This window comes from Dermacentor andersoni, chromosome 3 (assembly GCF_023375885.2).
Source record: "Dermacentor andersoni chromosome 3, qqDerAnde1_hic_scaffold, whole genome shotgun sequence".
Lineage (NCBI taxonomy): Eukaryota > Metazoa > Arthropoda > Arachnida > Ixodida > Ixodidae > Dermacentor > Dermacentor andersoni.
In genome coordinates this window covers 54,838,397-54,865,943 of record NC_092816.1, presented here as the reverse complement: position 1 = coordinate 54,865,943, position 27,547 = coordinate 54,838,397, and the positions used below count along the sequence as shown (strand labels likewise).

General features: G+C 46.2%; 1 protein-coding gene across 1 annotated transcript; it reads left to right on the top strand.

Annotated features, from left to right (window-relative positions):
- The first annotated feature begins 1,955 nt into the window (after positions 1-1,955).
- Positions 1,956-26,434, top strand: LOC126520660 (carbonic anhydrase 1-like). The gene is made up of 9 exons (XM_050169452.3): positions 1,956-2,009; positions 10,525-10,673; positions 12,428-12,502; positions 13,279-13,443; positions 17,497-17,645; positions 22,539-22,631; positions 23,057-23,284; positions 24,669-24,790; positions 25,913-26,434. Exons 2-9 carry the CDS (start codon positions 10,628-10,630, stop codon positions 26,010-26,012), a joined length of 978 nt encoding a protein of 325 aa, XP_050025409.1. The 5' UTR covers positions 1,956-2,009; positions 10,525-10,627; the 3' UTR covers positions 26,013-26,434.
- Positions 26,435-27,547: the final 1,113 nt, after the last annotated feature.

Sequence of the window (27,547 nt, the reverse complement as noted above, 5' to 3'; positions counted from 1 at the left end):
TAGGTGTCGCCGGCTACTATCAGAGGTACATCCCCAGGTACTCTGATATCGCGGCTCCCTTGACGGATGCTCTAAGAAAGACAGAGTCGCAAACAGGCGTCTGGGACGAGACAAAGGAAAGAGCTTTTAGCGCCCTAAAGAGCGCCCTAACAAGCCAGCCTGTGCTACGATCGCCCGACTACACAAAAGGGTTCGTTGTTCAGTGCGATGCTAGTGAGCGAGGCATGGGCGTTGTACTGTGCCAACGGGAAAATGGAGAAGTAGAACACCCCGTCCTGTATGCTAGTCGTAAGCTGACCAGTCGTGAGCAGGCGTACAGCGCCACCGAGAAAGAGTGTGCGTGTATCGTGTGGGCCGTTCAGAAATTGTCATGCTACCTAGCCGGCTCGAGGTTTATCATTGAGACGGATCACTGCCCTCTCCAATGGCTGCAGACCATCTCTCCCAAAAATGGCCGCCTCCTGCGCTGGAGCCTCGCTTTGCAACAATATTCCTTTGAGGTGCGTTACAAAAAGGGGAGTCTCAACGGTAACGCCGATGGCTTAAGTCGAAGCCCCTAACGTAAGAATCAGCCTCAAAGTTATTTGTTACTGATGTTTTTCTTCCTGAGGCAGGATCTTTAACATATTGCCTTTGTGTAGTGTTTCAAAGTGATGACGTGCTTTCTAGTGCAATTTTTCAATTTGTGGATGTGTTCTGAGTGCTGCAAAACTACTGTAAGGAACTAGGCAGTAGTATAAAAGGGGAAAGAGCCTGGCAGGGCTTAGTGAGGGTTGTGCCGTGCTTGCTGACTGAGCGGTTGAGTTTCGGCGTAGTTCTAACGCTTGCCGGGAACGAGAACAAAAATGTCAACTCTCCCGAAGTCACTTTGCAGTGTCCTGTGTGAACCTGAACGAGAGAACGAGGCCTTCTCTGTGCGCTGCGCTCAAGAAACGCCGAAGGACGACCGACTTCGGTTATGAGCATCATCAAGCGACATCCCTCCGGACAGCGGATGCAGTCCCCTGACCATCGGGATCTCCTTCCCCCGGCGGGGCGGTCTGTTACGTTTCGCCTACGGCGCGCGGTATAGCCGGCGCGGATGCAACGGACGCCGGGGCTTCGTTCAAAGCGGCGGACATTTTGGCCCGTTCGGAGCTGCCGCAAAGCCTCCCCGCCAAGCGCGTCCAGGCGTGTTTCAGTGCCACGTGTCTTCGTGTGTGCGTGTGTGTGTGTGTGCCCACGCTTGTCAAAGCGCGGCAGCCGGGGAGAGGAGCTCCCCAAGTGTGAAGCGAGGAGGTCTGATCGGCGCCGGCTCGGCGATGCGTCACTACACTCGTCTCAACATGTCTCTCAGCCTGTCCGGGCCCAGAGTCACGTGGTCTCATCCCGAGACGTTCCTTCTTGCCCTCAACTCCGAGAGTATAACAGCAGCTGCCCCCGGACGCCGAGAGAGAGGCTCCGATTTCTTCTGTTGAGTTACGTGCTCTCCCGTCTCTCACTTCGGTCGACCTGACCGCCCGCTCTTTTGCGATGTTAGAATAAACAAGTTGTTCTGTTACCAGTCGACTCATGCTTTGCCGGGACCTTCGGATGCTTCCAGTTGTGCCCCAGGCCGCCAGGCCAACGCTACCCTTGGGGCTTGCGACCCATTTGCAACAACGGGCGTCAGCACTGAGGTTCCAACAGTATTCAGATGTATACAGGGACGCTAGTTTTACTAGCCAAAAATTTCTCACAGAATCCAACCGAATGCCATGCTAAATTCTATCTCTCTCCTTTTTTGCGTACTTTTAAGTTAGCTGCTATTCATTAGATCTGACTTTACTGATGTTGTTTTAACAGATAATCCTACGTTATACAGCGCTAAGTCCATAGATATATTCTGAAGTTTATTAACTATAAATTGAAATAATCCATCCATTTCTTGAAAAATCCCCCATAGTGGGTAGGAGCCACTTACGTGACAGGAGGAAGAAGAAGAAGAAGAAGATGTGCAGCATGAAGACAGCTCATGCCGGCTGGTGGAGGTAAGCACCGTTATGATACTCGCCGTTTCTGCTTCGGTAAAAAGTCACGCGATGTGCTCGGCTTGTTCTCGTGCGCTCGGAGGGCTGCGTTCGCCGACCAAGTGTCGGCACAACTTCGAACACACACTCGGACACTCACGTGGTGCAAAGTTGTGTCCGCACAGATAGGACCGCTTATTGCGAAGGAGAAAAGCTCAAGATTGCGTTCAACACGGCAAAACATTGCCAACAACCACGCATGCACAATTACACGCTGTACAAGAGAGAAATGAAGAACAACCAAGGAAACCTAACGGCCTCCTTAATTCTGCAGCGAAGCGGACAAAGAGTCTCGAGAGATCGGCTTAGAGTATAAATTGCGCGACACAAACAAGCACCAATGCCCAATTTCACCCGCATCTTCTTGAATATCTATTACATTGCAAACATGATGCGCGTGATCACGTGTTGTTTGTTCTGGACACTAACCTACCTTAAAAAAAAAAGAAATACCAAAAGACCATGTAGCAAACGCTTTTTTTAATAGTGGCACCTGTCACACTTTCGGGCTTGCACATGGTTACCATAGCAACAAAGTGGGATCGCTCTGCAAATCATGTACCAATGCGGCGGACTAGCACCTGCTGATGTTGCAGAATGCAGCAGCTTTCCTTTGCACTATGTGAGCTGGTTTACTGGGCGGGCTGGTGCATAGTGACGGTATGAAAGTTCCAACGTGAAAAGCACAAACAGAAGGACGAACGCGGGACTTGCATCTAAGCCTTACTTCGATAGACAATCCCGCAGATCGTGGACGTGCATGTGCAAAGAGAAAGAAAAACAAGCAAAGAAATTCAACTATAACGAGCACTGATAAAGCGTGAGTTCATAAACTAGACACTAAAGCTGCCACGCTGAGCGCGAGAGGAACCTTTACGCCTTCACTTTACAAAAGTTGAATCTTTTCCTACTGTTTTGTTTAACCAAAGTTCTCCATGACCAGCTTTCTATTTTCAGCGATCAACCACTGGAATTGTATATGGATTGCGATTCGGGCGTGTTTCAACTTATACATAATAGTACCCTACACGAACGTACCTATGTGTGTGCACACACACACACACACACACACACACACACACACACACACACACACACACACACACACACACACACACACACACACACACACACACACACACACACACACACACACACACACACACACACACACACACACACACACACACACACACACACACACACACACACACACACACACACACACACACACACACACACACACACACACACACACACACACACACACACACACACACACACACACACACACACACACACACACACACACACACACACACACACACACACACACACACACACACACACACACACACACACACACACACACACACACACACACACACACACACACACACACACACACACACACACACACACACACACACACACACACACACACACACACACACACACACACACACACACACACACACACACACACACACACACACACACACACACACACACACACACACACACACACACACACACACACACACACACACACACACACACACACACACACACACACACACACACACACACACACACACACACACACACACACACACACACACACACACACACACACACACACACACACACACACACACACACACACACACACACACACACACACACACACACACACACACACACACACACACACACACACACACACACACACACACACACACACACACACACACACACACACACACACACACACACACACACACACACACACACACACACACACACACACACACACACACACACACACACACACACACACACACACACACACACACACACACACACACACACACACACACACACACACACACACACACACACACACACACACACACACACACACACACACACACACACACACACACACACACACACACACACACACACACACACACACACACACACACACACACACACACACACACACACACACACACACACACACACACACACACACACACACACACACACACACACACACACACACACACACACACACACACACACACACACACACACACACACACACACACACACACACACACACACACACACACACACACACACACACACACACACACACACACACACACACACACACACACACACACACACACACACACACACACACACACACACACACACACACACACACACACACACACACACACACACACACACACACACACACACACACACACACACACACACTACCATTGTGTTGAGGGCGGGATGGGGGCATGTGAGTGTGTGTGCGCGGGTGCGCGATGCATAGTTATTATGGTAGCAGTGACCGTCAAGAACCCAGCAGGGTGATTCCACGAGTGATCAACACGGGTCAAAAATTCATATTTTAGATTTCTTTGAATATTTTATATTTTATGCGCATATCACTCGGTAGCACTAAAGTAAATGTGGCTCCTTTTTTAAATTAATATTTTAGGAGGAAAAAAATAAGCAGATCCTTCAGTGTGGAGGTGCCTATTTTATGCCCAAGGCATTTTCACAAATTCCCAACGATGTGAAATACAATATGTTACAGCTACGAAGAATACATTCTTGTGTGTAAAATGTAGACGTAAAGAAGGGTCAGCTAGCACTGTTTGAGGCTTTCGTGCAAAACGGAAGTGTTTCAGAAAAATTCCTTAATTTGGTACAATCTTCAAAAGTTGCTATATTTACGATTTTTTATCAACTAAACCAATCCACGTAGCCGTTTGAAATTCGCCGGACTGTGAGACCTTAACTTACTCAATAATTGTGCTGAATGTTCTTGCTGTATCACGAATTGCCATTTCTAGAATTCGCCTCAAATTTGAAGTTTTGACAAAAATGAGCGCTATTTAAAAATCAAAATAAAAAAAACCCCATCGTAAATTTTTCTCAAAATCTCGTAAACAAGTGTTCACAGGCACATGGAAAAGAATATTGAAAAACATGTTGCATTATTTTGTTTGTAATCACAATACAGCTGGTAGAAATGAGAGCTTTGCCAGAATGCAGCAAGGGGCTAAGAAAAAGGGACATCGGGGTAAAAAGAGCGTGCCGAAGGCTCTGACTTGCCTAAACTTGACCGTGATTGCGACGTAAAGGCAGTTTCGACCTCATAATTAATACTCCTGCATAAAAGTGCGTTTAGTACACTAGATATTTGCTTGAATGGGAATAAAGAAGCATCAACATAAGTATTACGTGGCTTATTTTATTTAACAGCAAGTGTCTTCTCCTTGCAGCGTAGATAATTTGTACCTTCTGTAAATGTAGGTTTGTATTTATTTGTGTGCTACAGAATTAACTGTTAACTCGCTATGAATGTACACAGGTAACAGAATGTACAGCAGGTAAATGCCTCTGAAAACGTCGTACTGGTCATTACATGAACGTCATTTTACAACCTAAGAGGCGGTGGTGGGAGTAGCGATAGCGTTAGTTAAGGCAGGGTTAGTTGGCAGATAGTGCCAGCGATTGCTTATTTTACCGCCTCTGAAGAAAAAGAAAAAAGGAACTGTTAGATTGCTATATAATGAAAAGTTCACAGTCCCTAAGGATCGCCACTTGTCGGAAAGTTCACAGTTTCTTAGAAAAGCTGGAAAGAAGCACGACACTTCCTCTTTCAGATACTTGGGTCTTTTGGGAAACATACCTGTTCCGCGCACTCATAAGCAAATTGCCTTCTGTGCAAAACCTCAAGTAGAGCATTTATTTCTTCATTGAAGTATTGGCAGGACCAGATGAACTCTCGGCCAAACTTGCTGGTATACAATGCATGGGATAGTTGCAGAAGCACCACTGACGAATGCTAAACGATGATAGCGTGCTGAGAACACGTCCTAAGTTTACGAAACGCTGCAGTACTGGCAGCTATTTCGACATTTTTCTATAGGACCAACTGATCCAGAGGGCCAAATCACGCAGTTCTAAGGAAGCGAATCCAATACGCAGTGGCACAGTTGCTTGCTTGTTGACTTACTGACCCGTCAGTGTACACTTGTTGATGATCCGCATATGCCTCATTGAAGTGCTCTAACATGGAGGCAGGTAGAGGGCACAAGGAACTTCGAGCATAGCCGATGTATAGTCTCAGAAAGGCTTGATCCTTTTCCAATTACCTGCAGCAGTGCGAGACACTAATACAACGCGATCGAAGTTGCTGGCGTCAGGCTCGCTTAACCAAATGTGCCAAGACCGTATGCCTGGAACACGTGGCAAAGATTTCCACTGGTTCTTTTTGAGGCGGCGAAAGTTGTCTACTTCGTCCGCATCTGCATAGAGCAGTTTTACGTTTTTCAGCATTGTCGTCATTTGCGCCACCATTTCTGAGGCTGACCTAATGACTGTAGTGCTGCTTGCTCTGAGATTGTAGAGCGAGGCTTGGTGCTTTACTAAGCCACCAACACCATCGCAAGCGTTTTTCCCATGTCCTGTGGCCGAAAAAAGCCACTTCGTTGACGCGTGCTCCTTCTGTGACAGCTCGTAAAGCTGATACTTGTTCTTGAAATGGCTACTGGCGCCGTCAGACACGTATGTAACATGTTTGTCAAGCTGAAGTTCTTCCTTCATGCACTCGTAGATTTTTTCCAGTGCAAAGCAAGCGTGTGCAGCATCATGACATACGTCATCACTGATGACAGCAAAACATTGAGTGGATCCTCTACTCGTGACGACACACGTAAATAGCGAGACCTGTTTTTTGTGCCAATGGTATGATTGTACCTCGTTCGGTACAACAGCTGTCCAATTCTCTGCAAAGTCAAAGTGAAAGACACGGGATCCGTGCTGTTGATTCCGTTTGGCGTCGTGTATTGCTGATGCTTGAATTCCCCTTATGTAATCATGGGTGATCCACTTGACAAGCCATACTCCAAGCTCCTGCAGAAAGGTGGTAGCCTGTGCTGTCTTTTTGACGAGGTCGCCATTTTGCCATACCGCATAGTTTACCTCTGTCTCTTCAGGGATTCCCAAAGTTGTAGTAGTTAAAGCATCCTCATTTGCACAATAATCACAATCGCCCAGGAAACAATCAGTCGTGGGCGAGGTGCAAAGACATAGCTCTTTGAGGTGGGTAATTGTGTAGGCACCTTCAGTGAGCTCTTCTAGCGCGGAAACACACTGTGTGGCATTGGCACAATATATACAAAGGCACACGTCTTGTTGTGGAGCAAGGAGGACCCATTTTGGCCGGAGAGAATAAAACTTTGAGAGCCCAATAGATGTATCTGGATTAGCTTCCTTAAAGAGACGATATGTCTCCCGTACTGAGCGGGTCATGAACCTCTTGGCAGCATACTGTTTGTTCCCATCAATCGAAACAGATACTACATCCTTTTTGTTGGGACTCTGCCGAGAACATCCATGCTCGTCTTTGGTATAATATTCCACAGCGGTCTGGACGTCTGTTGGGTTCAACCGTGATCTCTCAGGTGCGTCTGGTGCTGACCATATTCCACGCTTCTCGCGCCAACGTCGGGATTTGTATATCATGTAGGCTGACAAATTTGGAATGAGAGCTTGAACTTTTCGGCGCTCCAGTTGGCTTGGCAGCAGAGTCAACAAGCGCATTCGCTCTTCATACGAAGAGCACATGTCATAGGCTTTTTTAAAGTTGGTGAACCATTCGGTGCACACGCCGCATTTCGTACCTGAGCGGTCCAAATGGCGCTGGCACTCTACGAAGTGAGATTATGACCTTGCAGTGCCACCGAGTTGAATTTGCTTTAGCACCGGGCGAAAGTTCCTTAGTCGCGAATCCGACTTCTGCTGATGAACGTGAGGCAAAGTTTCAAGTGGATGTAGGCACTCCTTTCTACCTCCCAGTTCGTCTTCTTCCGGTAAGAATTCATCAGCTGTTTCAGCAGGGGAAGCATCGGAAAAATAGAGCATTTCTTTTAGTCGCCGGAAGCAATTTTGGCATACCTGGTCGTCATCCTGTGCATGGCGGGCAGCTCGCGGCAAGAGTTTTTGCAGTGCAGATACACCAATGTCTCCAACCTTGCGGAAATTTCTTTGAAGCGGTATTTTCTTTTTGTGCACCTTCAAGTAATCTGCACAAAAGACCCTATCACCGCTGTAACAGTGAGCCATCGCACCTCTACTCAAACCTCAAAACTACTGCAACTGATGACGACTGTGGGATGTGCGCAGAACCCTCAGCACAAAACTGGCCTGCCGTCTGTTTCGAGGTCGTTCACGCCTAATACAAGCAGACGTAAAAATAAGAGCTCCTACCTGAACGAAGTGGAGGTGAAAATTAAGGTGTACTAGATCGATTCCGTAGCTAATCCAATTTCCTTTTTTTTTATAATATGTAAGATAACTGTGCCATCACCTATAGGTGGTGTTCAAGGGATGGTACCTACGACATATTACTGGCTTCCCGATTGCTTCCGGCGGTTGCAATCAGCAAGAGCAGGACGTTCGAGATTAGCTTGTGTTACCCAAAGAGCGCCATCGCTGGAGCAATAATTTGGACGCCAACTATACCTGAAAAACCATAAACTAAATCATTGCTTCCGAAACAGGGAACACGGTGTCTAATATCGGAGTTGTCGAGCAGAAGGCAGCTCTTCAGTAGAGGGCAGACGACAGCGCATCCGAAACAACGGGAGTGTTCATAGCTTATTCTGGTTAAGGCGGCGGCTGTACTGCCAAAAAATTTCAACGTATTTACTTCACTTGATCCTTCTGCCACCGCCTCCCGTGGATTCACTACCTATTCTGCTACACTCTACCAACACGATCAAAAGAGGCGATTTTTACAGCCGCCGCATCTGAAAGCATGAACTAAGTATATATGCGCCAATGATGGCGGAGGAGAAGCATAACTCCACGAATTTATGTCGGAAATTTAGACATTTTAGAACGGCGTGGTTGAAATAATAATTCTAGTTTACCAAAACTGCCTTTACGTCGCAATCACGGTCAAGTTTAGGCAAGTCAGAGCCTTCGGCACGCTCTTTTTACCCCGATGTCCCTTTTTCTTAGCCCCTTGCTGCATTCTGGCAAAACTCTCATTTCTTTCTACCAGCTGTATTGTGATTACAAACAAAATAATGCAACATGTTTTTCAATATTCTTTTCCATGTGCCTGTGAACACTTGTTTACGAGATTTTGAGAAAAATTTACGATGGGGTTTTTTTTATTTTGATTTTTAAATAGCGCTCATTTTTGTCAAAACTTCAAATTTGAGGCGAATTCTAGAAATGGCAATTCGTGATACAGCAAGAACATTCAGCACAATTATTGAGTAAGTTAAGGTCTCACAGTCCGGCGAATTTCAAACGGCTACGTGGATTGGTTTAGTTGATAAAAAATCGTAAATATAGCAACTTTTGAAGATTGTACCAAATTAAGGAATTTTTCTGAAACACTTCCGTTTTGCACGAAAGCCTCAAACAGTGCTAGCTGACCCTTCTTTACGTCTACATTTTACACACAAGAATGTATTCTTCGTAGCTGTAACATATTGTATTTCACATCGTTGGGAATTTGTGAAAATGCCTTGGGAATAAAATAGGCACCTCCACACTGAAGGATCTGCTTATTTTTTTCCTCCTAAAATATTAATTTAAAAAAGGAGCCACATTTACTTTAGTGCTACCGAGTGATATGCGCATAAAATATAAAATATTCAAAGAAATCTAAAATATGAATTTTTGACCCGTGTTGATCTCTCGTGGAATCACCCAGTAGCAAAACTGCGAGTAAGGAAAGTGACTTTTTATTGCGCGAATTGGGCCCACAAAAGCGACTTACACTCAAAGCACTGCGCTAGCGGCGAACACAGTCAGCGATCATCGGAATCTGATCAGCTGATCAAATGCGCCGTCTTTTATGCATCCCTCGTCGGTTCTAGTGTAATCGCTGGTGCCCGCGTGGTTTCCAGAAACTGCTGCACACTTCGTGTCGCACATGCGATCTGATAATACGTGGTTCGGTGAGAACGTACACAACAGATCGAATAAACGATAACGTTCGCGGAAGTTCTAAATCATGCAGGCGCACCTTACGCTGAGCTATAACGCTTAACATTCGCTAGCCGGTGAAAAGCGGTCACGGAAGAAACATAAATAAGCACACGTGTCAATGCCCCCTATTAAAGAGCATCGTCCCGATGCTACAAACAGGAGCGCGAAAAAGCACACTTAGGAAAGAAAACGTATACCAAAGAAACAAACAAGTACACGTGTCAATATAAACCGCTGAAATATGCTGTTTAGGTCACCGCTAGTGTATAGTTCAGCGATTGTTCTCATTTACTTTGGGAAATACGGAGTGGCGTCTTGAAGGTTCCCGTCGCGCTTGTGACATCCTAGTCGTCCGTCTATACTTTAGTTGTGATGATCATATGACCCTACACCACTACTTTCTTCGTAATTTTTTCATCGCTCTGTCCAGAGCACAGCAGTGCTGACACCGGAAGCCGCAGCGTTCTGGCTATGCACCGGCGCTGACGCGCTCTAAATTGCTCGGCGTGGGTGTTCGCAGAAGCCCCATCGCCATGGACAGAAGACGGCTCGCCTTCGTCCTGCTCTGGCAAATTGTTGGTACGCCTCAAGGCTTGTAAATGCACTGCTGATTTAAAGGAAATTTCCATAGAAAATCAACTGTCCGTCCGTCCGTCCGTCCGTCCGTCCGTCCGTCCGTCTGTCTGTCTGTCTGTCTGTCTGTCTGTCTGTCTGTCTGTCTGTCTGTCTGTCTGTCTGTCTGTCTGTCTGTCTGTCCGTCCGTCTGTCTGTCTGTCTGTCTGTCTGTCTGTCTGTCTGTCTGTCTGTCCGTCCGTCCGTCCGGCCGTCCGTCCGTCCGTCCGTCCGTCCGTCCGTCCGTCCGTCTGTCTGTCTGTCTGTCTGTCTGTCTGTCTGTCTGTCTGTCTGTCTGTCTGTCTGTCTGTCTGTCTGTCTGTCCGCCCGCCCGCCCGTCCGTCCGTCCGTCCGTCCGTCCGTCCGTCTGTCTGTCTGTCTGTCTGTCTGTCTGTCTGTCTGTCTGTCTGTCTGTCTGTCTGTCTGTCTGTCTGTCTGTCTGTCGGTCGGTCGGTCGGTCGGTCGGTCGATCCGTCCGTCCGTCCGCTTACTGTAAAACGCCTATAGACCACCGCCAACATGTCACCTAGCTTAGCAACTGCTCGAAATTATATTTTAAAAGTTCTGGCGTGCCTTGATTAAAGAGGAAGTAGTTTGTAGAAGGTGATGCGGAAACTCCTGCTATAGTGCTTTCAGCCAGACCGTCCAGAATCTAGATGGTCAATCAAACAGCCCGGAATGGGGAAACGGTAGGGCAAGGTAGCCTCTCCAGGCCGTGTCATTTAATAGATGCACCAGTTGTCGTTGGAAGGCCGTTGCTAAGCAGCCTTTGCCTTGGTCACTCTTTTGGAGGGAGGATATATCCGGGGTACGCGGGGTAACACCGGTTCCTATTCATCCAATGAATGATAAAAGTGCACGCCATGATAGAGAGACCAGCTACGTGTCTCTCTCGGTGCTTTATAAACTCTCTCAAGATGATCTCCACCCCCTGTTCCACCTCCCCTCTTCCCTTGCCCTCCAAGCTTCCACAGTCGGACGAGACTACTCGTGTAAGGACAATTCAATTGGCTCTGCCCGTCGAGAAATTAGTTCAAGCCACTTCAGTGTCAGTTCTTGCTCGTGCAGAACTGTCACGGTCTCGTCTTCCCGAAACAAGCGCTACAACGCTCTGTTACCTTTGTTAATTGCGTTTTACCATGAATCTACTTCCGACCCGACGATATGTCGTCCAATTATTGATTTCATATACCGCTTTGATGAGTGCAGGGAGCGCCGTCAACTCGATCTGCACGAAGCCTGCATAACGCGAAACGAACGCTGTCGTGCCTATTCCCACGTGTTGAACTAGTGAAACGACTAAGACGTGTGGTGGTGGTGGTGGTGATAAACTTTATTGAAAGGGGGAAGGGTAAAGAGGGACGTGGCTGAGGGTTTGGGCTCAAGTAACGCCCTGGGCCTGCTTGGCCTTTTCCGCCCAGTCCACCAGTTCAAGGACGTCGACCGACAACTTGAACTAAGACGCGTACGCGAATCGAATCCGCCTACAGTTTTGACCGCCGCTACGGGCGGGATAAATACACCCAGTGATGACGGTATGCTGATCGCGACAACGAAAACTATGAAGATGATGATCGTCATTATTGTGACCATCTGACTTACGTGATGCCATGTGCGCTGACAATACAGACGGTGAATGCCGGCCCAACGATCTAATTTATCTTGCTGTCATTTACCATGCCACTGACCGACGCATTTTCTTTTTCGTGCTTTCTTTGAAGCGGTGCAGGGCGTGGTGCGCGAGCGGTGGCACTACTACGTCCCAAAGTGCCACGTCCCGGGGCCCCAGCCAATCAGTGAGTACCCACGTGCGCGCTTGCTGTGGCCCTCAACGTTCGCGTGCGCTGTCGTGCTGCTGTATGCCGATGCTGCGCAACGTCTTCTGTTTCATTTTTGCGTCTTTTAAAACTATTTTCTGTTTACTCTTCCTCTCGTTGCAACCACGTCTTGACGATTTACGTCGGTCGACCAGTGTTATTGCATCGCGTTCCATGTGTGCCAATCTCGTTCAGCAACTTTTTTTTTTTTGTTTTTGCTGAACCCTTAATTTTTTTTTTTCGTTATCTACATGCTTTCCCATGTCTCCCTTCCAGTTTTTTAGTGTGTATATAACATTTATCTTTCTTACTTTCTTTATTTATTCTTCTTCTTTTGCCTATATATCGGGATCATCGTGGGAACGTAAATAAAGCACCGATTGAATAATTCCGCGCGCAAATTTGTCCCTTTACTGTCTGAATGACCGATTAGTTGACTCATTCGGTGACCAACTGTGCGAGAAATTGATTGATTGATTCAGTTATTGATTGATTGATTGATTGATTGATTGATTCAATCATTAACTGACGGATTGACTGACTGACACATCACTTGATATAATAATTGATCGACCGACTAATTGGCTAATTGTTGACTGTCGTACTGTTGACTCCGAGGCTAATTAACGAACAAATTGATTGATTGATTGATTGATTGATTGATTGATTGATTGATTGATTGATTGATTGATTGATTGATTGATTGATTGATTGATTGATTGATTGATTGATTGATTGATTGATTGCGCTCACAGTTCCCCGCGAGTGGGGCCAGGAGTGGAGCAGCTGCAACGGCGCCAAGCAGTCGCCCGTGCTGCTGCTGCCGCACAAGTCGATCGGCGTCGCGGTGCCGCCGCTGCGCTTCAAGCACTTCTCCACGCCGCTGGCCAACCCGGTCGTCCACAACACTGGCAGGACGCGTGCGTATCTGGCGCCGAAGGATGCCTATGCTGGCCTCCGAGATTGCAACGGTGCGTGCACCAGTGCGATCTCGGAGGCCACAATGCTTGCTACGCAGTACCGCTTTCCTCCGCGCGAACACACGCACACGCAAACTGCATTTTCTAATATACAGGGTGTCCCAACTATCATGCACCAAGATTTAAAGATGTGCAAATGCCACGTATCTGGAGAGAACCAAGGTAATGTTGTTTGCCGTTGCTTGGAGATAGATATGCCGCCTAATTACATAATTTTTAACTAGTCAATCAACTTCTCATATATTATAGCTAGATGAAAACTGTCAATGATAAAATTGTACAGTAACATAAAATCTCCCTACACAGCTTTCTGTTTCTCAGTACGTGCTACATAAAAGTTTTTCCGAGCGTGAAAGAAGCCCGCGAATACAGACAAAGTGCCTCGAGCGGCCAGTTGCGCGGCAATATTGAGATGTCTACCGCGAGGTGTCTACTGCGTGTCGGAAGCGAACCGATCCTGGAGACAGCAAAATAGTAAACTGGGCCGCTGTCATGTCATGTTATGTTATGTTATGTTATGTTATGTTATGCTGGAGATAGCAAAATAGTAAACTGGGCCGCTGTCATGTCATGTTATGTTATGTTATGTTATGTTATGTTATGTTATGTTATGTTATGTTATGCTGGAGATAGCAAAATAGTAAACTGGGCCGCTGTCATGTCATGTCATGTTATGTTATGTTATGTTATGTTATGTTATGTTATGTTATGGTATGTAATGTTATGTTATGCTGGAGATAGCAAAATAGTAAACTGGGCCGCTGTCACGTTACGCTATGATGAGCCCAGTAAGCGCTCAACAAGTGATGAAGAAGATAAACAGCTTTCTATCGTTTAAATACCCGCACCACGAAAGCGTTCGCTTCACGTAGATTCAGCGTGTGTGACGAATCTGACGTAATTGCACTTATACAAAAAAATATCAATTTCTCGAACCACTTATCATGATATCGTTTACTTTCACGATTAACTCTGTAGCTAAACTGCGCCCGAATTTTTTTTGTCATAAGGTTTTGCTCCTGTCTGCCCGAGGATATCGCAAATGCATAGAGGTGTGCGAATATTTGAAATTTCGAATACGAATTGAACAGTCCCTGCTATTCGATTCACCCTTCTAAGCTGTGGTTTGTTATGTTTAATATTTCTTTCTTTCAGATAAATAAAAGACAAAAACGCTTTTTAGAGTTTCGGGCGAGACAGAACAACGGATGTGAGGGCTCTTGCGAATGATTCTGTTGCAGGGTAGCTGCGATTTTTTGCTCATGGGCATCAGTTCCCGAGCGAGCGCGTGGGTCAGATCATTACTCTTTAGAAATTTCCGGCCATTCGGTAAGAATCGCCCCCTTTTACCAACTTATAAACGAATTTGTTCAGATTTATTATTTGCATTTTCTTTTAGCGAACGTGCAGTGCTGCAGTTTCAAATTTCTCTCCTTCGGCGAGCGCAATTGTACACGTAACTTGCCGTGTCGTTACTGTGATCCCACTGTTGGCCCGGTTAATTTAAACCAGTTTACCATTTACGAGCTCCGCGGTTGTCCGGACGTGTAATCGTATTTGTAATCGTATTGTAATCGTATGTATTCCATATTTCACAATTATCGTTGCTTGAGAAACGAGAAAGTAGTCGTTATTCGATTCGATATACGGTGGTCGTTTTTATCGAATATTGCTTTTCGATTCGAGTAGAATTTTTTTCTATGCGAGGGCCACGTAGAAAAGAAAGGGGAGGTCATTTTTAAGTTTATTGAATTTTTTTTTTTACATATCGCCTGTTGAAGACACCGTAATTCTAGTCTTTGAGCTGGTTTATTCAGAGAGGCGGACGTCAGCTGCCCATTAAGTCGAGACACATATTCAACTAATTAGCAAAATTTTACTAATTAACTTCCTAGTTAATTACATTATGGCCCATATTGGAATTAACGAATTGTAGCCGGTGGGTCTGCGAGGCGTGTTCATTTGGAATGAAGTCCCAGAATGACATCAGTTTGGCGATATGCGCCATCAAACTCTCCGTAAACACGCATTGTTGTTCCACTTACTTTCTTTAAGTAAACGCTCTTTTATGCATTGAAGCTGCAAAGTAACCGGAACGCCCGTGTATTTTGTCCCACACTTTGGGAAATAATTTTTCGAAACTGGTGTCATTCTGGAATATCGTTCCAAATGAATACACCTGGCAAACCCACCGGCCAGAAATCATAAATTCCAATATGTGCCGTACTGTAATTAATGAAGAAGTTAATCAGTGAATAGACTGAATGCTTGCAGGATAACTGACATTTATACTTGAGCTAGTCAATGGAATGATCGAATGCCAGGAGCAGCAGTGCCAGTTATGCTTGAGCTATGTAAGTGTGCGGAATGCCCGGAGGAGTACTGACACTGCTACACTCGAGCTAGTAAATGGACTGAATGCTCCAAGTACTGGCACAGTTAATTTAGACTGAATGCTCAGAGTAGTAACGACATAGCTATTTTTGAATTAGTGAATTGACTGAGTGCTCGGAGGAGTTGTGACACAGACTTACACCTGGAGGGTATTCTGTAAGAGTACACCTAGTGGACTGTCCATTTCAGCCGCTGCTGATTGGATGCAGCTGTACGAGAGAGGAGGAGACGAGCGGCCCTAGCCAATCAGCAGCGGCTGAAGATATATAGATAAACTTTATTAAAAGAATAATCAGAAAAAGCGCTAATGGTCGGGGCCCCTAGTCCAGAGCTCCGCTGGCTCTTGCCATCTTCTCAGCTCTCTGTATCAGCTTGAGCTGGTCGTCGAGGGCCGAGCTGGACAGCAGTGCCTCCCATTGCTCCCTCGTGGTGTTCGTGTTGGGGTGTTCTACGTTGTGTACACTCCCACGTAACTACGTACACTCCCACGTAATGTGGTATAGAGTTGGTGTGGCCCCACACCGCGGGCATTCGTCCCTGTAGGCTGTGAGGTGTATGCGATGTAATATGTGTAGGCTCGTGTAAGTGCCTGTCTGGAGCCTACGCCAGGCAGCGGCATCCTCTAGCGTCGTTAGATTTCGATGGAGTGGTGGATAATGCAAGCGACGCCCTCTGTGGTAGTTCACGATGGCTGAATACTCGAGGTCGACAGGGTCCAGGTCTTCTGCAGCCGGCGTGTTGAGTGCTCGGTTATGTACGAATCCTCGAGCTGCTCTGTCGGCCTGCGGGTTGCCCGTGATGCCAGTGTGGCCCGGTATCCAGATGACATGGACAGTCCACTAGGTGGACTCTTACAGAATACCCCCCCCCCCCCCCCATGAGCTAATATTACTTGAGCTGGCGCCCATGGCAGGCGCACAGAGGTCTCGCTGAACCGGAGCGAGCCAATGTGTCATGACGTCATGACGCATCCCCCTTGCGGGTACCGAAATCGAAGCTTGTGTGCTAGGAATAAATATTATAATAAATGTTTAGGGCTCTCTGACACTTGGAAATATTTTTTTTTTATTTGGTTCGGTAGATATTGACCTTTATTTAACGCTGAAAGCACTTAGCACTGCTTTAAAAACTGGAGGAGTTTCTGACAGCTTGGGTGGTTGAGAACGTTTTCAAGCAAGGTCATGGGTGCGCGACTGTGCTCACGCACAGCCTGCATAACTATTGCGAGTCGCAAACAGTAGCACGCGGCAAACGTCCGACTGTAAATTATTTTCTCGCGCAATTTATCCTGTCTTGCTCCTTTTCATGCAATCTTGTTTCCCTTCGCTCTCGGCTGTGTATTTAACGTGATGTCTTCGAATGAAGTGAGGTGCTACTATAGTGCTTTCGTTAGGGAAACCGAGAAGTGGCAGCTGGGAGGAGCTGGTTTTTTTTGCATTGCACTGAATAACAATTGATTCCTCATTTTTTTAGTAACGTGTAGTAGTAACATTCCGTCCATTTAGTAGTATAGTAGTAGTAGTAGTAACATTTAGTAACATTCCGCCGTGTAGATGCCCGCAGTGTCTCTCTCGCTGATCGCTGCTTGACCCATTGCAGTGCGTGTGCGGGCGTCTATGCCGAAGCCGATCGTGACGGGCGGTCTCCTGGCCGAGGAGTACGTGTTTGACCAGGCTGAGTTCCACTGGGGCCGCGACGACCACAGCGGGAGCGAGCACATCGTCGACGCACTCAGCTACGCCGTCGAGGTGCAGGGGCGTAGCCAGGGGGGGTGCTTATGGGGCTTCAGCCCCCCCCGAAATATTTTCGTGCTGTCCATGCACCGCCGACCAAAGCAACCCCCGGCGCCGAAAATCGTTCTGGATTTTGTCTAGAATGTCTTTTTCACGCTCGAAAAGACATTTCACTGCTAACATTGCGAACTCAGGCTAGATTTTGTGCCAAGGCCCATGTACCGGAAGTCACATAATTAATTAACATCGCGGTTATCGGCTCTTGTGTGCGAAACGGATGCCCAAGATCTTGAACCACCGCCAGAAGGCGGAGCAGTTCGGCGCTGCCTTGACTCATCTGACCCCGTAATACAACGAGGGTGACGACTTCTTGTCTGCAATTGTGATTGGGGACGAATCATGGTGCCACTACTACGAGCCTGAAGCACAACGGCAAAACTTACAGTGGAAACATTCGAATTTACCGCGCCCAAAGAAAGCAAAGGCCGTCATTTCCGCCGGGAAGGTGTTGTTGACTTTTTTTTTCCGATCGTCAGGGACCATTACTGATAGAATTTGCTAAATATTGAGAGGCTATCAAATGTATCAAAGGCCGGAACGGCTGCGTGTCGCAATCAAGAACAAACGACGTGAAAAATTGACGAAGGAGGTCATCTTGCTCCTCGACAATGGCCGTCCCCACGTCGCTGATATGGTTAATACAAAAGTGGCAAAGTTCAAGTGGGAAACGCTGCATCATCCGCCATACAGCTCACACCTTGTCGCCTCGCGACTTCCACATAATGGCCCAACCGAAAAAAAACAGCTAAAGGGAACCAAATTCGTGTCGGACGATGACGTGAAAGAGTCGGTTGCAGACTTTTTGAAGCAGCAACCCAACACGTTTTGTGAGACAGGAATCACGCGACTCGCTAGTCAATGGGACAATTGTCTAAATGCTCATGGAGACTACTTTTAAATGAAGTACCCCGCTTGTCATATATTCGCATTGGCTCACTTTCATTTGACTCGCCCTCGCTTATTTTGCAGAACTCCTGTTTTTTATACGTGCTCTCTGTTGCGACTATAATTTCGGTGCAATTACTCACGATACTCGACCGGTGACAGCTAATCCTGCGTAATACATTGGAAAAATGACGTCATTGAGATTTTTCACTGGTCGTTGCATATGTACAAGAACGTAAACACGCGGTTCTTGAACGACAGTTTCATTAACATATTTGTCCTCAACTTGTTCATTTCATGGCCTTTACATGTTTCATATCAGCTACATGCACTGCTTTGCTGGTTTCGAACTGATATAGTTCTAAAGTTCGTGTGATATTTTCTTTACTTATTAAATAGACAAAAAACATGGAGCATTGATATCAGTTATTTTGGGCACAATTTTTGGCACATACGAGTATATTCTTTTATGAAAAAATACATATTTTACTTTTTTGACATTGCGTAGCGTTCAAGAATTCGTTTGCAGCATTTTTGGCAATGGCAGTGCAGTTATTCATGTATTTGATCCCTTGACAAATTGTTGACAAAGAGCAAGCTTTAGCTCGGGCCCAAGTCCGACGCGGCCTATTCAAATAAATGAAAAAAGCATGAATGCTTTTCTGTGATAACCCCTGTATCGCTTTTAATTAAATTTGTTGCATTTGAGAAAGTTAAATTCTAGTGTCTCTTGGAAGCGGAATTGCGATTTACCGCCTGAATCTTGTTTAACATATGTTGAAAAAATCGAAAGTTAGAAAATATAGAAGCACGATGTTTACAAACTAATAGCTCTGCATCAAGAACAGATATCGCGGCTCTGTAAACGGCATATATTATAACAGTCAAAGCGGACAAACTTGGCTTGTAAATTTGTATCTTACATCAATTGGTTACGTTGTGTACAAGTGTTCTGCAAAAGCCGCATTTCCATATTACTTATCTCTTTTTGAGATTCAAGTTTAACAAATCAATTTTGTCCGCTGTAGATGTACTATTAGGTGCTATTCACAAAATTTTGATATCATTTTTCATTGTTGAGTTAGAGTTTTAAACTTGCTAGTTTCGTTTCCGAAAAATGTGCGATTTTGGTCAATTTTCAATAAAGAATTGACAACCTAAATGAAAAATTCGGAACCAGCCGTCACTAGAACTAAAGTTTTCTTTAAAATGCAACAAACCTCGTCAAATTTGGTGCAGTGGTTGCCGAGAAAAAGGAATTCCACTTTTATATGTATTTAGATACGAGCACCCGCGCTAAAGCTTCCGCTTAAGAGGAAGCTTTAGCTCCTCTTAAGGAGCTAAAGGTTATCTGGGAGCTAAAGGTTGTTATTAAGGAGATAAAGGTTGTCCAGGGGTTATCTCAGAAAAACGTGTTTTTCTGAGATAACCCCTGGACAGATTTTAATCAAATTTGTTGGATTTGAGAGAGAAAGTTAAGTTGTAGCGACTGCTGGAAGCGGAATTTCGAGTTAGGGCCTGAATTTTGTTAAAAAGATTTTCAAATATACGACCCTTTAAAAAAAATAGAAGTACGAAGTTTACAAATTCATAGCTTTGCATCAACAATAGATATCGCGGTTCTGTAAACGGCATCCATGAGATAATTCAAAGCGGACAAATTCGATAAGTCATTTTGCATGTTACGTGAATTTGTTACGTTGGGTACAAGGGTTCTGCAAAAGCTGTATTGCCATATTATTAATTTTTTTTATATTCATGTGTAACATATCAATTTTGTCCGCTTTAGATGTACTATCAGATGCAATTTAGAGAATTGAATTAACCTTTTTCGTTGTTGAGTTAGAGAGTTGTAAACTTGATAGTTTCGTTTCTTGAAAATTTTCGATTTTGCCAATTGTTGATAAAAAATTGACGACCTAACTCAAAAATTCGAAACCAACAGTCACTAGATTTTAAGTTTTTCTTTTAAATGCAACAAAATTCGTCAAATTTGGTGCTGTGGTTGTCGAGAAAAACGAATTTTCCTTTTACATGTATTTAGATAGGAGCACTCGAGCTAATGCTTCCTCATGAGGAGGAGGCCGAGCTGCAACTTGAGCCCCCCCCGAACGAAATTTCTGGCTACGCCACTGTCGAGGTGGGTGTGCCCATCATTGACCAGGTCGGATTCAGGTGAAGACGCGGATAGCCCTCTCAAAGCGATACAAGATAAGCTGCGTGGTTTAGTCCGAGTATATTTCAAAACTAGCCGAATGTGTCGTGCAAAGAATCAATTTAAGGGATAACTGCATAGGGGACGCTTGCGAGTTGTGATTTTCTTGCGTTTGAACCCTCTACACTTTAGAAGTGATACTGGCAGTCGCCGATGTGCCCTAAATAATTTACTATAATAGCTGCTTCTACGAAGCAGTCCAAGGAGGTGGACGCGTCATGAGGTCACGATGCACTTGCCTGCTCCATTCCTGTGCGGCGGCCACACGCGATAGCAACCAGAAAAATAACGCGCGCAGGACCTTAAATTGCTTATTTTTAATGTGATCAGCGTTCTTTGGGAACTTCACCGAGTTTGCTGTGTGTATGTTTGTCTGTATCTAACCTCTTTCGTGCCAACTTGGGTCAGTGGGTAAAAATTTGGGACACAGATTCTGGAAAATTTCTCCGTTTCTGGGCGAAATCGAATCCGCGTCATGCGTATTCAGGCAACAATCTTGTCTGAATACATATTCACGTACGCGCTACGGGCGGACCTCTCGGCGCCGTCGCTAGATGGCGCTGCGAGCCCAGAGTGAATAGAGTTACTGTATGTGCTACCGCAGGTAGCATATACAGCATATACGGTAGCATATACGGTAGCATATACAGCATATACAGCATATACGGTAGCATATACAGTAACTCTAAGAGTGAACAGGGTGCCTCGATAGCAGCGCTGCCCCAAGAGGGAAGCGCAAGAGAAGTACCCGGCTGCAGTAAATTGTAAGCTATTTCCAACCTTCATTCGATCGCTAAGTGTCATCCTCTTGCGGGCGCGCAGTGTACGGGTAGAGTTTCTATACAACAACGAAAATATGTAGTGTACTCCTTTGAAGGGATGGTAAATGTAAGTTAAGCCGGATTGTTATAGATACGAGGAACGCACACTTTTGGTAAGTCAGCAAAAAAACGAAAGGTGGGCTTGAAACTCTCTCGTTGGCGTAGCGAGATTCGCACGCCGGCTCGTTCGTGGCCGTAGTTAATAGTTCATTCACCCCCCCCCCCAATGCTTACGCCTGCACTCTAAAGGAACAAAGACTTGACTCAGTGAGTATTGAGACTGTTTTCGGAACAGAAACGGCTCGATCACTGGAAAACACATCGCCATCCGGGACGTTATAGTGTCGTAAACCGGCGCTCTGGTTCGGGTGCGAAATTCAATAAGGGAAACTGCGCCCTTCGTTTAACATGTAATCGCTTTTCCAGCAAAATAAAGGTAACTTCATTGAGCCTTTAGGTTCGATCAAGTTGCACACTGCATCAGAACATTATTAGACCAACGCTTCATTATCAAATTAACTAGGCGTTGGTCCTTATAGTGTCCATTCAGAAACCAAGTTCGTTTACCCAGCCAAGTCGTCAGAGCACTCCCTACTGAAAACTTGTGACAGGCATCAGGGTTCAAGCTTAAAGCTTTAGCAAATGCGGACGGATTCATACTTTCATAACTTCCTCTTTACTGGTGATACTGCAGGCTGCCCAGGCAGTGTTGTCAGGAATCCTATGGCATAGATATATAAGGCGTCTCATCTTCATTGTTAATGCGTATACCAACTAGCTTACCAGTCAGCCATTGTAAGGACACATTCCATTTTTCCCCCTATAAGGTAGGGATCTAGTTAGCATGTGACGTCACGGTCACCTCTCCCTGAATGCATCCTACCTCCGCGCCATTTTTCGCCCCCGCGACCTAATGCAACGGCGCAGGTCCAAATGACGTTTCGGCTGCGGACGCCGTCGGCACGGGTGGACTGCAAGGAGTGCCCTCCCGCCTACGTCGGCCTGGCCACTCAGCTCAAGGTATCTCCGTTCACGCGACCGCCTTATTCTATTTTATTCCCTTGAGATGAGAAACAAAAAAGCTCGTTTCTCGAGAGACGATACATCACCCGTTTTTCCTGTATACAGTCAAGAACAGTGTTCCTTTAATAAATGATTCGAATAGCCCGGCGTACTCTTCCCTGCGTCACCACTTCTGGAGAACGTTATAGGTGATATATGACCCTTGGTTGCACAGATGCAGCCATCCCCTGCCACGCAGAACGATCTCGGCATACCAGCCAGCATGTGACTTGCTTTTCATATTAGTCTGTGTTTTCTCCCCTACATTCGGTAGGTTTTCATGAGTGGAGCCTGGCCTTGCCTTGCCTTACCTCACGAGCCTGCCTCTTACTTAACCCAGAAGCCAACCCTCACAGGGTGTCGTCTGCTCGCGCTGGTCGCAGACGGTTCGCCAGCGCAACCCTCTTCTGCGCACGCTCATCGCCTCTCTGAGCTCGGTGACGTACGCGTTGGAGCGGACCGACCTTCCCCTCCCGCTGCGGCTGATCGCCTTCCTGCCCAACGACACGCGCAACTACTACATGTACGAGGGCTCCCGGACGGTGCCGCCATGCACCGAGAACGTGCTGTGGATCGTCTTCCGGGAGCCCACGTTCATCGGCCGGGAACAGGTAGGTGCGCGCGCACGAACGCGAGCCCCGGCCACAGCCCGAGTAACTGCGATTGAATGGAAGGTTTTATCTTGTCCGTATGCCACTTATTGGCGCATTTTTTTTTTTCTTTATGCAACGCCGGAACATCGGAGATCTGGGACTGCAAATCGGACACTGGTCAAACTCATCTCTCTTGTACGATTTCGCCGTCGTGCCGTTTTGAGCCAATCAAATAAGGGACGTGGCTGCCCTGGGAGCCAATCGGAGCAGTCAAGATGGCCGATTCGACAATGTGGCTGAATTTGACGGCGTCCGAATCAGCACCGGGGACGGAAGACGAACACCTGATGAGCGGTATAGGTCAGTGCCGCAATCACGAGCACGCACTGAGGCAGGCGCGAGAGGATGAAAGAGCGTGATTGCGACCCTGAAACACGGTATAAAATGACATAGTTTCGCTCTCTGCGCTCGCGCTACTGCACGACGTGGGAACAAGCAGTCGAAACTGAAGTACACCTCTTATGCCACGGTGCGAAGTAAAACAATAGCACGCAGGCATTCGGTTTGTGTGTTTTATTATTTCTCTAAACTGTAATTCGTCTACTGAAGCAACAGATTAAACAAATAACTGATGCTGCCTGTAATAATTCTTAAAGTCACGTGTCACTATAAGTGATGCCACAGCATGGCCATGTGCGCAGGCGCACTTGCGCGATTGACGTCGACTCTCCGGCTGGGAAGAGAAGCGCGAACGGCGTTTGGTTTGAAATTTAAGCTCTTTCCGCAGCGCGTAGGGATGTAATACTTAGCATACACGATCGTTAGCGCGCACTGTATGTACCGCGCTTGTCAGCTCAAAATGGCCAGACCTGGTGAGGGGCCTTTTAACGAAGAGGTTATAGAGATGCCGGGGGAAGCAATTCAACAGGAAGTCATACCCATAGTCAAGAAACACAAATAAGAGGGCGCATACACAAACGAAGGAAATACCTACCCAAGCGTCCATCGAGATAGTAAAAAAAGTGTAAGGGAAGCGGAATGCAGCAATAATGAAACATAGAGCACTCTGGGGCTACACTGAGTACGAAGTGGTACGAGAAATTTAGAAAAGGAACATGAATGGAAAGAAACGACCGGCTAGAGTGCACAAATATCTGTACCTCAAAAGCGCGGGCACGTAGTGGAGGAAGGGGTCAAGAAAGTACAGGCTAATTGCAAGTGTACCATAGGCAACCACGGAGTCATAAAAAAGGAAGTGAGAAACAGCAGCGACAGTAAACTGGATGCAAAGGACGGAAACAACAGCAACAACAAAAAAAGACCACGGAGAATCACAAAGACGGCAAGAAAACAAAATTCAGTAAGGGGAAATCGTCAGCCTCACGGGTCGCGGTGTCCGCAGGTAAAGATGCTCCGACAACTGTACGCCTTCCCGGAGGTGTTTTCCTGCAACAGACACTTGGTGGCCAACCTGAGGCCCCTGCAGGAGATTGGGCGTACGAGGATGCTCTACCGAACATTCAGGTGAACTGCGTATTTAGCCTACCCTTCTAACTGTCCAGGTGAAGAGGGCGCGTGTGCAAATTAAGTTTGCTTCTCGGCGCAGCGCAATAATTCCGTACCCGCCCGCCGTGGTAGTCTAGTTATTACGGCGCTCGGCTGCTACTGCGCACGAGGTCACGCGTTCGAGTCCCTGCGGTCGCATTCCAACGAAGGATAGACAGATTGAAATGACACTCGTGTACTACATTTAGATGCATGTCATAAAGAACCCCATTTGGTGGAAATTCATTCCAGAGCCCCCCTCACTAAGCTGTCCCGTCGTTGCCGAAGTGCTGCTTTTGTTACGACAAACCTCGCGTGTTTATTTGACTTGATAACTATTCCCCGTAAATTGTCAAGTTGGCTTCCTTGCACGGCGATATCTTGCGTAAAGTATTGGAGTCTGCTTGCTGCAACTCTCCCTCAAACGGGGGGGCAACGCATTTTTTCTGGGTAGACTCCATTTATAGCGGACGTTACCTCCACGTGGAGTGAATGCGCCATACTGTACACCGGCACCTCTGTTGGTTTCGCTAAATACTGGTTCTCACTAAACAAGAAAACCCTCGGCTTCCTTAATTATACGCCATGTATAACCACGCAATGGCGTACACCCTTATCTTCAGCAGCTACTTGCAAGCTGGCTTTTTCACATAACTTCCTACACTGTCGTGAAACCAGCTTTCAGGTCAAGTGGCTCTGCATATATGAGCGCACAGGTTTACTTTCACTTTTCATTTTTCTTTTCTTTTTTTCGGTGCCTGTTTCTTGCGCAAAGCGTCATGTACAGTCACCGTCAGAAGCTTACGGGGCACGAATTCCATGTAAGGGCTCAATTTCTAATCAATTCACGCATGTAACCTCTATGTGAATGTATACCGCCTTCCGCGTCGGTCTCGCACTATACTGCGACACACTGTGCAAGTGATACGACGCTATGGTTCCAAACTTCGGGGCGATTAAGCTTTCTCGAGCATCCAGCATTGAGTAAGTTGTTGACTGTAGCTGTACACGCAGTGCTGGCTCATGTCTGCTCTCTTCGTTTGTTTTTTGTTGAATTTTTCTTTTCGTTTTTTTTTTTTTCGCTTGCTTTTTCTTTTTCAGTTCTGCCCCTTCGAGGTTGCGGCTGAGCTTCACCACGACCCTGGCGTTCACCCTGTTATCCTGCAGGAACATAATTTGGCGCCTAAAAGGATGTCATTAAATAATGTTGCGCTCAATTAAATTCACCACATCTGCTCGCGAGTTCACGAATCTACAGCAAGTTTCTAAGCGCTAATTAAATGTCATGAAAAGACGGGTCGGAATTAAACGACGCCACCGGTACAGCGCCGTGGACGGCACAGCCTACACAGCCTACCAGTCAATCACCTGGGAGCAAGGCGTCAGTAGTTTTGGATGTCTCGCTTACCAGCTTCCAGTGACGTCATGGACTTTGACAGCGTCCTTTAGGAACTAGTTCATTGTTTATGAATAAAGAGCGATTACGTCGCATTCAAAAGTAAGTGGATTCAGTCAACCTGGGAGCCTATCGGGCACATCGCCAGTTCAAAAACTAGCCGAAGCACGCAAAAATGCCGCGAAACTCGTGACGTCACCTTTACTTCATCGAGACGAGAAGTTCAATACGGAGACTTGGCATTCGTTTTCTCGGCTAAAAATAAAATTGTGCTATTAACGCTGCGAAACTGTAAACTTTATTTCAGAGAGAGGCACTCAATTCCTTTTTCGTCGTGGCGTTCCCTGTTCTATAAAACCTGCAACTCATCCGACCACATATTTGATGCGGTCAATTACATCGACTGTTACACCAGCCGTGCCCATGAAAATTGATCATGGGTTCTTCTCGTACTCCTCTGGCCACAGCATAACTATGGGATAAGCTACCAAACAGCAATAAATATTTTATACAGAGGTGAATTTGATTCGAAGTAATGTTTAGACCCTTAGTGAATTTGTGCACGTCGTTTTACAACTTAATGAGTGATTGAGAACTTCTGTTCATACTCTTTTTCGTTACCTTTCTCGAGACTTTTCATACTATATCGTATTTTCTATGCACTTCTCTGTTTCTTACTTCTGTAGACAACTAATTCCCCGCAACGCGTAGAAGTATATTTAGCCTGCAGACGCTCACAAAACTTTCAGCAGCAGAGTTCATAAGTTCTGTCTTTAAGAAATTTGTTTGAAATGAACGAATTAGCTGTTTATTTTGTCAGGATTATCATTCAATCATTGATGGCTTGACTGAACAAAATCCGAACAGAATCGGCAGCCTCAACTGAAGTGCCCTCAAGAGCTTCCCCGCAGAGCTTTCTCTCTCTCTCTTTTTTTTTTTTTTGTTATCTTATGGCCTGGCCTGTTTTATGGCCGCAATTGCCAGATACATAGAACCTTTACGTAATGACGTTACTTAGGACAAGAACTGCAGCTTCGAAAATTGCTCTCTAGAAATTGGGTGTTTTGACGGGTGTATCTTTTTGCAGCGCTGTAGTTCATGGTCACAAGTGCGCATAATCAAAGCGCGCGCCACGTATCAGCCAAGCCAGCGAAGAACAAGAGGAAAGGGGGTTAACCGAGGGGCCAAATTTTTATGAATCATATCATAAGAAGCCAACAAACAAGGACACCGAAGACAACATAGGGGAAATTTCTTGTACTTACAAATTGAATTAAATGATAAATTAATGGCGATGAAAGTGGATGAAGAAACAACTTGCCGCAGGTGGGGAACGATCA

Coding starts and splice junctions, on each gene's coding strand:
- LOC126520660 (XM_050169452.3), top strand. CDS start 10,628: ATGGACAGAAGACGGCTCGCCTTCGTCCTGCTCTGGCAAATTGTTG. Junction 12,503..13,278: donor CCCGGGGCCCCAGCCAATCA/GTGAGTACCCAC, acceptor TTGCGCTCACAG/TTCCCCGCGAGTGGGGCCAG. Junction 22,632..23,056: donor GCCTGGCCACTCAGCTCAAG/GTATCTCCGTTC, acceptor CGCTGGTCGCAG/ACGGTTCGCCAGCGCAACCC.